The sequence below is a fragment of the Papilio polytes genome, unplaced genomic scaffold, assembly GCF_000836215.1.
Source record: "Papilio polytes unplaced genomic scaffold, Ppol_1.0 DF824225.1, whole genome shotgun sequence".
In the NCBI taxonomy this organism is placed as follows: Eukaryota; Metazoa; Arthropoda; class Insecta; order Lepidoptera; family Papilionidae; genus Papilio; species Papilio polytes.
The window spans coordinates 571,991-584,035 of NW_013524979.1; the positions used below are offsets into that span (position 1 = coordinate 571,991).

General features: G+C 30.6%; 1 protein-coding gene across 1 annotated transcript; it reads left to right on the plus strand.

Annotated features, from left to right (window-relative positions):
• Positions 1 to 203: 203 nt before the first annotated feature.
• LOC106110582 lies at positions 204 to 7,682 on the plus strand. Its single transcript, XM_013292463.1, has 12 exons — positions 204 to 395; positions 485 to 534; positions 1,277 to 1,435; positions 2,118 to 2,237; positions 2,780 to 2,917; positions 3,771 to 3,967; positions 4,344 to 4,546; positions 5,053 to 5,278; positions 5,714 to 5,863; positions 6,117 to 6,194; positions 6,671 to 6,794; positions 7,456 to 7,682. The coding sequence occupies exons 1-12, from the start codon at positions 342 to 344 to the stop codon at positions 7,622 to 7,624; spliced, it is 1,668 nt and encodes a 555-aa protein (XP_013147917.1). The 5' UTR covers positions 204 to 341; the 3' UTR covers positions 7,625 to 7,682.
• Positions 7,683 to 12,045: the final 4,363 nt, after the last annotated feature.

Below are 12,045 nucleotides of genomic sequence, written 5' to 3' on the forward strand. Positions count from 1 at the left end.
AAATTAAGTTGAGAAAAAGGACAAATAAGCGATTTTAGTTCAGTGAGAGCATTTTGTTCCTCTAAAACGAAATTGTTAAAAACAATGTTAACATTATTGTTATTAAATAATAACAGTTTTGTTCAAAATGATGCTTTGAACTCTATTTTTAATCGCTTTGTCTTTGGACCGGTATGTCACTGTCAATTTTTATGACAATTTGTCATTCGCATCTTTCGCATTTACATCATTCGTCATTGGATATACCGAAAATTGTTTTTTTTTAAATAACTTTATATTTTCTAATGCAAAATTATTTTAAAAGCGGCTTTCATTGAGCTACATGTGGTAGATGTTTGTTAATGTATAATAAATGCTTGTGGTATACTCAAAAAATACTGAAACGACAAATATTTGTGAGTGTATTTCGTAACATAGAAAAACTATTGTATAAATTTATTCATTCATAACTTTAAATTAACTAATATTATTATTATTTTTTAAGAAATACACACAGAAGATGGATAGCTTACGACATTTTCAAACTTTTGCGTGGTAAGCAATTTTACACATTTAAAACATTTCTTTAATATTGTTATTATTTCAATGTTGCACCTTATGAATTAAAAAATAAACTTCCAGTCGTTTATAGTTATAATATGGTGTAATACTGGAACAAGGGAAAACATGAATAACTCTTATTATGGAGAGAACAAAATATCTTAACAAAATGTAGAAAATTTAATCACAAAAGTAATTAGTTTAGGACCATGTAAATAAAACATACATTATAAAAATTTACTACTACAAAATCTGAGTCACTGGTGAGCGCTAGTGGTGAAATATGTTGTAAAATATTATGCATAATTATTCTTTTTTATTCAAACAAACATTTAATTAAATGGAATGTTAAATCTATTTATAACATTTGTCAATTTGATTGTTTTAAAATACGTTAATATTTTGACATTCACAAACAAAATATGTTTATATTTACTCAAATATTGTAAACAAAAACAATTACATGTTATAAAATATTGTTAATACAGTGTTGGTGGCTCAGGTGTTTAAGCACTTTACTTGTAATCTACAGGGCTTGGGTTCGAATCCCGCCGTGTACCAATGTGTTAAATTTTCACTAATCACATAATAATTTCACCAAGATTCATTGGTCAGTCCTGGACATGCCTTCTAATGTTAGTTGATGTATTTTTATACAGCTGTCTAAACAGTCGTGTTTATAATATTACTAAATGTAACTTTGTCTAAACATTGATTTTTATCATACAATCTGCAGGTGTAAACCAGACTGGTGCTACCCGAGTATGGGCAAAGAGACAAATGAATTGTTAAGGCAGTGCACAGATCTGCCCGCAGTCAAACTATCAGATGATGTGGAGGAAATTATAAAGAAGAGCAAAGCATTCCCAATACCATTTCCTATTGAAACTGTCAGGTAATTATATTATTCATAGATTAATTTCTAATGTTTTAAGTGACAGAATTAAGCATTAAAAGCAGATTTAATCTACTATATTAGGTAATAATTATAATGATATGCAATACAATAGAGGTGTTGCCACTATACTTGTTACAAATTCAAATGTCATTAACATCTATATTAAGAAAATCAATACAACTGCATCCATCAGTTTTTCTGCAGTAACCATACATTTTTAGTACACTAGAAATGAGGGTGACAATGAAATTATGTTTTTTTTTAATTATGCTAACATAAGGTGGCAAACGAGTAAACGGCCACCTGAATCCACCGAAATGGAAAGCGACTGCTGCTCTTAAACATCCGTAATTGCAGATGCATTCCTATCCTTAATTGATGGAGAAGGATATGCACATAAAGAGGACATTTCCCCTTCCTATGCTTCTCCTCCACTGTCAAATCTACTTTTCCTTCCCAATCTTCCCTCTTAAGAAAAGGATGGAAAGGAAAAAGGAATAAAATTAGGCCTCAGGCACCAAACTAACCAGACGAAACGCGGAATACCTTCCACTTCACGCCTGTTTTCTGTGTGGTCGTAGTATTGCTGGGGGCGAGCCGGCCAATTCATGCGAAGATGTTAAAGTGGGTTCTACCACAGTTAAATGTAGGAAATTGTACTATGTAATTTTTTCAACAGGTTAGAGAAATTACTAGTACGGAGGTCAATTGAAAAGTTGAAGAGAAATATAGTATCTACTTACCCTCTTATACACGAGAGAGTCCTGCTTCTTATGACGCATTTCCTTATATATAAAAGGTAAGATTTTTATCATATAAGAAATGGGCTTTTGAGAAGAAATGTAATGTAAATAAACAGTGTTTTGTTATTTTTTTCTCTTTATGTAAAGTGGTTAAGGTATTTAAAACTAAAATACCACAAATATTCTAAATTACTAATTAAACCCTCTGGTAGTAAAGTGTTTATTTTTTTTAAAGCTTAGATGTACATTTGTCTTTGTTTATGGTACTCCATTTACAGAAAAAAACTCTAAATTCCATTAATATTTTGTCAGTCAGATTGTAAGCTACGATAACGAGGCGTTTACCCTTTATTCGATAGTATCCAGTGTGACAAACAACTAATTTAACATAGATTTTTTTAATAAAACTACTAAAAAAAAATACGTAAGATTTTGTTTTTAGTGTGCTGGTAACATGTAATATTTTTTTGCTACAAAAAACTCTCGATTGGGTTAAAGATTTAAGTATTCGATCATAAATCTTAAAATAAACGCGAAAACCTCTTTATCTCTGTTTATACTTCAACAATGTAAGGTATTTATTTTATTTGAATTACAGAGAATTTGGTACAAGTATAGAGAAGTTGTTATACAAAGAGATGTCTGTCGCTGATCTGATTGACAGGATATTGAAGAAACGAGCGATTACGTTTATGGGCAGACATGATACATACAAACTTATTACTGGGGAAGAAGGGTAAGTTAAGTTATATTTTTTATATCTCTTATTATTATAAATGTAAAAGTTTGTATGAATGGATGTTTGTTAGAGTTTGTAGCCTAGTAGCCTGGAGGGATCTCAACGAAATTTGTCATAGATGTCGAGGATGGTCTCCAAGTATCTAACATTTGCATAGATCTGGATAAAATATAACATAGAAGGAAACTTTGGAGTTTGTTTGTTTGAAAAAAATGTTTTTCTTAAAAAAAAAATCTTATTCCGCACAGAAAAAAAATATCTATATTAACATGTTTTATTGTCTATCTATACTAATGTTATAAAGAGAAAAGATTTGGATTTTTTATGTATTATTTTGGTATATATTAAAATAACTCATAAAGTAATAGGCCGATTTAAAAAATTCTTTCACCGTTATAAAGGTAGTTTATCTGTGAGTAACATAGGCTATATTTTTTTAATTTCATGTGAATGAGCAATCTTATGTCTATACTATCTATACTATTATAATAAAGCGTAAACACACACTTCTTTGTTGCCTAAGATGTTAGCAATCACAGCATATTTTCGAATAACTCTTTTTTAATAAAAAGCCCTATTTGAGTCACGCTTTAGGCTATATTTTCACGCCGTTAAATTTAAGGGGTAAATGTTTTGGATAAAAACCCTAATGTGGGAAAGAGACCATAAGTTGTTGCCAACATCAAGGAAGCAAGTTTGCCATGGTTTGACATGTCATGTCATTTTGACATTTGCAATTGATAATTTGACAAATGTAAATAAAATGATTTTTATAATTTCATGCGGATGAAGTTGCATGGTAACAGCAAGTATTTGTATATAGTAAATAAAAAAAACGTTTTATTTTTAGTCATGGTGGTTGGGAAACTGTAGGCACTTTGCAACAGAAACCTCCGTTAGTGTTAGAGAACTGTCTCAGTTACGATGAGATGAAACTCGCGTCTCTGGTGTACGTGAGCGGCTACACGGAGTGCATCAACGATGGGGAAAGAAAGAACTCCGGAGTTGTCAGAGAAGAGAACGCTGAAGAAGATGCTATTATTATAGGTTAGTGTAATTAGTAATTATTTTGCTTTATATCTTGTGCTTTTGTGTGTGATACACAAAAACTGTTAAACCGAATTAAAAAAAAAATTCACTATAGATCGCTGATTGATAGAATTCTTTTTAGATCTTTATTCTTTTTGACTTTTATATCACTATGGTAATTTTTTTAAACGTCGTGTTTTATGGCAAAAAGCTTTGACTTGTATGTCATATTTTATGTGTATTTAATTCTACAAAAAAATAAATAAAAAATCTAGGAAAAGACGCAGATTACTTTCAACAAAAAATCGTTATAGTAAAAATATATTTTTATACAAAATATCCTATTATTGATGATTTTCTAATTAAAATAACAATTGTCGATTTTATTTATCAGGTGTCGTAGGGCCTCGTTTCCAACGTGCAAATCGTATGGAATACGAAGACATAATAATAACAGAACAACAGAATACCCTTGAGAACGGCTACGGGGAAGAAGTAACTCCGACAACGTGTCTCAATGTATTGAAAACTACGTACGTTAGAAATAACCAGTCAGCTAAACATATGTGGAGACAAATGTGGTCGGAATTCTATCAAGTAAGTGTTAATTTCATGCCCAACAAAAAAATATTAATAAATGCCACTATTTCTCTCTCTCTCTCTCTCTCTCTCTCTGTTTATCTCTATTTCAGTGCATTGAATTTCTTTAAAACAAAATTGGTTAAGAAAATTTTGTGAATGATTTGGAATATTTTTTCAAAATTTTTTTTGTTAATATATATTATAAAGAGGAAAGATTTGGATTTATGGATTCTTACATTGAAAAACTACTGGACCGATTTCAAAATTCTTGCATCATTAAAAAACTGTGACAGATATTAAATAGCTAACATAATATATTTTATTATTTCACGCGGGCGAAATCGCGGGCAAAGCTAGTATCTTATATATTAACTAAGCATGTAAAAGGTGTGACTTAAACTCTGGATTACTTTTTTGGACTATTAAAATATTTTTTACAAGATCTTAGCTTTGAATGCAAGAGGAACCTAATAATGACTGAAAAAACATGATTTACAAACATCAAGTAATTTTTTCCTTAGGTACACAGTTATACTTACCAAGAATTAACATCATACGTGAATATTCAAGATAAATCAGAAGAAAAGAGATATATAGATAGATATGTGAAAATAAAGAATGATTTGATCTTCGATAATGAGGTGTATTACAAGAGATTGTGTGTGTTAGCGGAGGTCGCTCTGTTGGAGGCTGAACATAGAGCTAAGGAAGCGGGCAGACATGCCTTTCTTAATATTATTGGATGTGGTAAGTTTTTTGTCACATTTAAATTGATTTACACATCTGTTTAAACACATTGTCTTTATTTCTTACCAAGTGAAAGGGAAAAATAAATATCACTTCTATATATTTATGCTATTTTAATAAACTGTAAACACACTTCTGTGTTATGTAATGTCAGTTATCATATTATATTTTTAATTAATTATTTTTTACTAACAAACCCTGAAGTATCGACATGTCATAGGCTATATATTTTCACGCTATTTAACTTATGGGGTTAATAAATTGAAAAAAAAACACATAGTACATAGTACACCTGTGTGACCTCTAAGTTTTACATCTATGTCAAACTTCATCCAGATTTATTCAGCAGTTTAGGCTATAAATTACAAACTTTTACAAACATCCATCCATCCAAACGTTCATATTTTTTTATTTTAGTAAGATCGTATTTTCCAGGTTTAGGTGTATGGATGATATCGGAACATCAAACTGACGTCTACATTCTGACATTCTTGGAGAGAATACGGTCTTTTCTGAAGAAGGACATGCTGGATCATGTGTCAGATGTCAACTTTGCTTTCATACATCCAAGTCAGAGTATACTAGGTAAGTATACATAGATATATACTAAAACTAGCTGTTCCCGTGCGACTTCATCCGCATGAAATTATGAAAATTTTATTTTATATTTTACATTTATCAAATTATCAATAGCAAATGTCAAACTGACATGACATAACAAACCTTGGTAATCTTGCTTCCTTGATGTTGGTAGCAACTTATGGTCTCTTACCCACATTAAGGTTTTAATCCATAATATTTACCATTACCATTACCATCCATAATTTTGTATTTTCAGCTTTGTTCACAAACTCATCGGAAGCTGAAACACCGACTGAAAAGAGAATATTCTTTGAAAGTAAACGGCATCCAAAAGGTAAGTGAAATGTAAATTTTTTAAAGAAATACCTGTAAAAGTATGAACAATTGTCAAGTTTCGTATATGGCTTAAGATTTTTTAAGACAGGAATACATCATGCTGGTACAATAAAGTGCATGCCAGCTACTGGCATGACTAGTGGAGGTGTCATTCAATTTGTCTTATTTTTTTGAGTTATAGGGAATTGACATAAAACACATAGACGTGAAAAATTCAAAATAAGTGAAAAATAAGTACAAATCTCACTTGATATCACTTTTTCGCTGTTTTTTTTTGTGTTGTTTTCAAGTATATTCTAAACTAAGAAATTGATTTATATATAAATTAAGGAAAGTATAGTTTATACTAGTAATTAATAATTTTCAGTTTACTGGCTAATCTTTGCTTTTTGCTGTCAATAGATGGCGTTAAATCGTGTTTTTTTGTGTTTTTTATATTATTTTTTACATAATTGGTGTTTTTGTTACTTGCAGGTGGCATCAGCGTGCAGGTGGAGGACCGGCAGCCGTCGTGCCGGCTGGCGGGCGAGCACGCGGGCAAGCTGCTAGTCATCACCTACCCCTGGGACGGGAACGCACATCCCGGGAATGAATTCTGGTAATAATCTAATAATAATTGCACAAATAATAAGTATACTAAAATAAGCTACTACAAGATTATTAACTTTTTTTACTAATAAATTGGTAATAAACACCCCTACACTCTCGACACGCTATATTCTATTTTCGCGCTATTTAATTAAGAGGGGGAGAATTTGTAAAATACTATGAGAGAAAAGAACAAAGACAAGCCACTAGCAGCAAAGAAGCAAGGTTGCCATGGTAACGATAATTGTTAGCCAACAAAAGCTTTCTTTTTTCTTTTTTTCTTTGTCATTTGTGCATTTGAATTTTGACATTTGCAAATAAAAGATTTACAAAAGTACAATAAATTCATGCAGATGAAGTCGCACGGGAACAACTAGTTGTTAATAATTAGTTTTTTATATCTTAAAAGATGACAATCATCATGCGGCTACTGAAATTCGCCAAAATAGCGAAGCTACATTAGCCCATAGAGATCCACATTTGTAAATGCTTCACCTAATTTTAATAAACAGAGGAGGTGATGGAAAGAGTAAATTTACCCTTCCTATGCGTCTTATCCAACTTAAACCACTCTTACCATCCTTGAAAAGACTAAAATTAGACTTTAATGTTGATTTATATAATTACAACTAACATAAGAGTTAACGAACAATCCTTTTTCTCTCAAACAGGCTAGGCAGTCTTAAAACATCAGGCGACCCGGCCGCGGCGTGTTCCACACAAGTGTCAGAGTTACACAACGCTCATATAAACCCCGCACTTTCCGCACGCAATACTAGAGTCGCTGGCAGATACGGATTAAATACATTACATCGATATGCAGCCGCATTAACTACGTAAAATTACTAAAAAACATAAAATCATATTACAAATTTAATTTTGCAGACTTCGTCCGCGCGGAAAAAAAATGTTTAAGAAATATAGGCCCTGGTGGCACACGACATATTTTGGGCATGTCGATAATAAAAAAATCGGAGTGTCGGTGGCTCAGTGGTTTAAGCTTGACTTCTAATCTACAGATCTTGGGTTTGAATCCCGCCGTACTAATCCGATTTTCTAATTTTCATATGTACATAACTTACCTAACGTTCTTACGGTGAAGGAAAACATCATGCACATATCGGCGAAGAAATTCAAAGATATGTGTCTAACCGCAGTGGGCAAAATATTACGAAAAAATTATAAAATAAGTGCATGGAATTGACTAATAATTAATGTCTTATTTATTCGATGCGACTCTAAGACCGTATTAAACATCTTTAAAAAAATAGCACTAATGCATAAATGTTTGCCACCCCTGGACCTTCGATGGTTAAATGTTCACCACCCCTGGCCTAGGTATTGTGAATTTTTCACCGGTAATTTCTCTGATAGGTAATATTTATAGTCAAGATTACCACTTCAAGTCCATTGACTTTACAATATTATAAGCTCCATCTATTGTTATAAAAGTAAACAGTGTCACAAAAAAACATATAAAACATTTTTTTTTAAGTATTAGTATGTGGTTTTGAAGCTATCAATAGATATCGTTAGTGGATTATGTAAAAAATGTCTCAAGTGAAATATCAACTATGTCTATATATTTTTTGAATCTCTGAAAAAACTCAGAAAGTCAGTTATATGTTTTTCCAGACTTTCCTACATGTCCCAAATTTCATCTAGATTCGTTAAGCTGTTTCCGATATACCTTGTAATAGACATCTATCAATCTAAACTTTAATTTATAATATTAGTAATATGAAAGTTCAGATAGATGGATGGATGGATGTTTTTTTTTTATTAATTTAGGCATATAGAGCATAGTCTAAAAAAAAAGGCTACTTACTTTTTTTGCGCGCGGACGGAGTCGCGGGGGACAGGTAGTCTCTTATAAAGAGGGATAATTTTATTGTTTATTGTGATCAATCGATTCCAAATTTGTGAGTAATATAATATCTCTAGCTATTTTCACGATTTGAGAACTATGACGTCACAAATTGTAACAATATGACAAGCGTTGCACATCCTTATTTAAAAAAATGCTATAGAAATATTTCATTTTACAGTTTTGTATAAATGCTTGTGTTCGAGGGAAACAACTCAATGTTGCCAACATAAAACTTTAATATGAAATATTTTGAACTGTCACAGAATAAACTGTTCTATAGAATAGTAAGTAGGTAGAGACTCAAATTCAGGCAATAATCTTTTTTGTATCTGACGTTAGGTGTCATTTTTCTACGAATTTAGTATTATCAGAATTTCACTTAAGCAATAATAAACCGTATTGATATTGGAATAAAGTGCTTTTTTGAATTGTATTAGTTTAAATAAAAAAAATCGAATATGTAACGCACATAAAACGTATATAGGTTTTCCAACGCTTCGAAATTGGAATATTCTGGAAAAGATCGATTATTTAATTAGTCTATTTTGCATCTTATTGTGTAATTAATAGAGTTTTTTATTCTTTATTTTCTATTAGAGTTATTATATGATGCTTCTTGCCTTAAAATTTTTTAGTGATAGACGATATGGAGTAAGTTTTTTTTTTAATAACATTTGATTTACGTTAAGTGGAATTATTTTGGAAGGTAAAATTAACCATAATGTTAAAATCAATTCATTGTTAAAAGATGGCTATGGTTGAAAATAGTCATGTAATTCCCGCGCAAAATTTTATATTTTCTTTTTTATTTTTATAACGAAATGTATTTCAAGTTTTTATTTAAAATGTTTTCTATTTATGAAATAAACGCTATTTATATAAGTTTTATTTTGTTTAAAATATTATGCATAGTTTTAAATTTTAATTCAAATGACTAAAATATTATTGTATTGTTAAATTTAATTAATTTGCATTTTATTTCATTGTATTTTTGTTAAGAAGTATTTTAAACACTGGTGGTGTAATTGAAGTGCTTTAAGATGTAATAAATGTAATTCCATTTCAAATTAAAGCCTAAGTCTTGTGACAACTAAAACAGCTAAATTCAGACATGGCGGCAATTTTGGTGCAAACCAAAAATGGTTTTTATGGAAATTTTGTAATTAAATAATTACGGTACATATTTTAGGCCTTAGTTTGGAAAATAGAATATGTTTACCTAAAAATAAGATACTTTTCACTTAATTTATATATAATTTGTGTAGCGGTTTTTGTATGTAATCATGAAATCTTTAATTTCTATTTAAAACTTGCCAAATCATTTTGGAAAGGTAAAAGGTGACTTTTATAGACTAAGTAATAGAGACTGGCTATGTTTATATGTATTTTAGTAGTATATATTTTAGGTACTCGAATATTTATATATTTATCTTATATACTGTGAACTTTGCTGTGTGTAGCAATAATCGGTCAAAAAAGCATTGAAACAGTCGCTAAATTGAGTGAAATGTTAAAATTGCACAAATATTTATTATATATTTGAGGTTATCTATGTCAATTAATATAACCTTTAACAATCTACATCTAAAAAAAAGATTTGCCTATTTGTTTTTTTTTATGTACATTAAATAGCTCGATATTTCTCATTTTAAGGCTCTACTTTTGTCGAACAATTTTTATCAAATAAATATTCATTTAAAATAGATTTAAATGTTAAAAATGTTACTTCGTAATGTTAGCGTAGTTTAAATCTATATTTTGTGGTTTTTTAAATACGTTGACAATGCAGCCAACCTTACATCTCAAAATTTAGTTTATATTCAGTGCTGCCAACTTTATAATGATTAGCATCAGTTGGGTTTGATTATGAATTATATTTATACGTAGCGTTAATTAGTATTACAATAGTGATAGCGAATTAAATTGTACTCTCTAATAATATTCGTTATATTTATTTTTCATAAGAAATATATCCATCTGTTTTATAAAACGGTCTTTTATTAAATTTCCCATTTAAAAGCGTCTGTTATGGCAGTTAATTCTATCTCTTATTTTCAATCCTCATTACGACTGCGACAGTAAGTACCACATATTGTAGCCTGAATTCACTCACCAAGATGTGTTTTTCAACATGTTTTTGAACAGTGACAACTCAGGTTTAGCGGTTGTATTTCAAATGTAAATATCTTTATCTGTGCAGTAGCTCTATTTGAAAAGATAAATATAACCTTGGAGCATAAATTGCGCAGATGTTTGCGACGTTTTAAGTTACGTAATTATTATTAGCATAACAAGTTTCATTCGCATAATTATATAAGGCATTTAAACTATCCGTTGACTAAAATTTTCTATTTATTTTGAAGTCAAGTAGGCGTAATGGATATTTGTAAAACTTGCACAGATCTGCAAAAATTTTTGTGAAGTCCGATCCGCATTAAGCATAGATCGATTAAGGCATACTCAATCCTAAATTAGGGTCCAGAGCACCTCATTATGAATATTTTTACTAATATATAGAGGAAAGCGCTGTATTTTTGAATGTTTAGCAATTACTCAAAAACTACTGGTCCGATTTCAAAAAATCTTTTACCATTAGAAAGGTCTTTTATCTGTGAGTAACATAGACTATGATGTTATTATTTTTTGAATTAAACGGGGACCAATACTATAGCTTATGGTAGTTGGCCATAAGGTCTTGCGCAGCTAAGTTGTAGGCGATAGTGCCAAAAAAACACTAGTGTAAGTACAAATATTTACATCCTAGATGACACAGTAGTGCAATATTTTGAATAACAATTGGTTTTGTACAGCGCAATTGGAATAATATTGGAATTAGTCACGATATGCGCATTTCACCTGCGACTTGCTTATGACAAACATCCACAAATTTCAAGCTTGTTTATGTTTACACAACATATATGTTGGCTACTTTTATCTATGAAACTTTTGCATAATATTATTGAATCTTCAATCTCTTTAGTTCATTATTGAGTTTTTCTAAACTGTGGCCGAGGAAATTAATTCAAATTTCATTATCAGCCCCCTCAATCAATCACTTAAAACATTCATCTCTTGAACTATGCTTTACCGATCTGTGACAAGGCTTGGGAATACTAATCAACCAGAATGAAACAACATATATGAACAAGCAATCTTACTAATACTAATATTATAAATGCGAAAGTTTAGATGGATGGATGTTTTTTAGCGTTTGTAGCCTAAACGGCTGAACGGATCTTCATGAAATTTGGCACAGGTTTAGAGCATAGTCTGGAAGAACACATAGGCTACGTTTTATCACGGGCATAGTTACGGTTCCTGTGGGATTCATTAATTTAGTTTTGTAATGTTTACTCATTCATTCTGCAACGGTTCAACATATCCTTTTGAA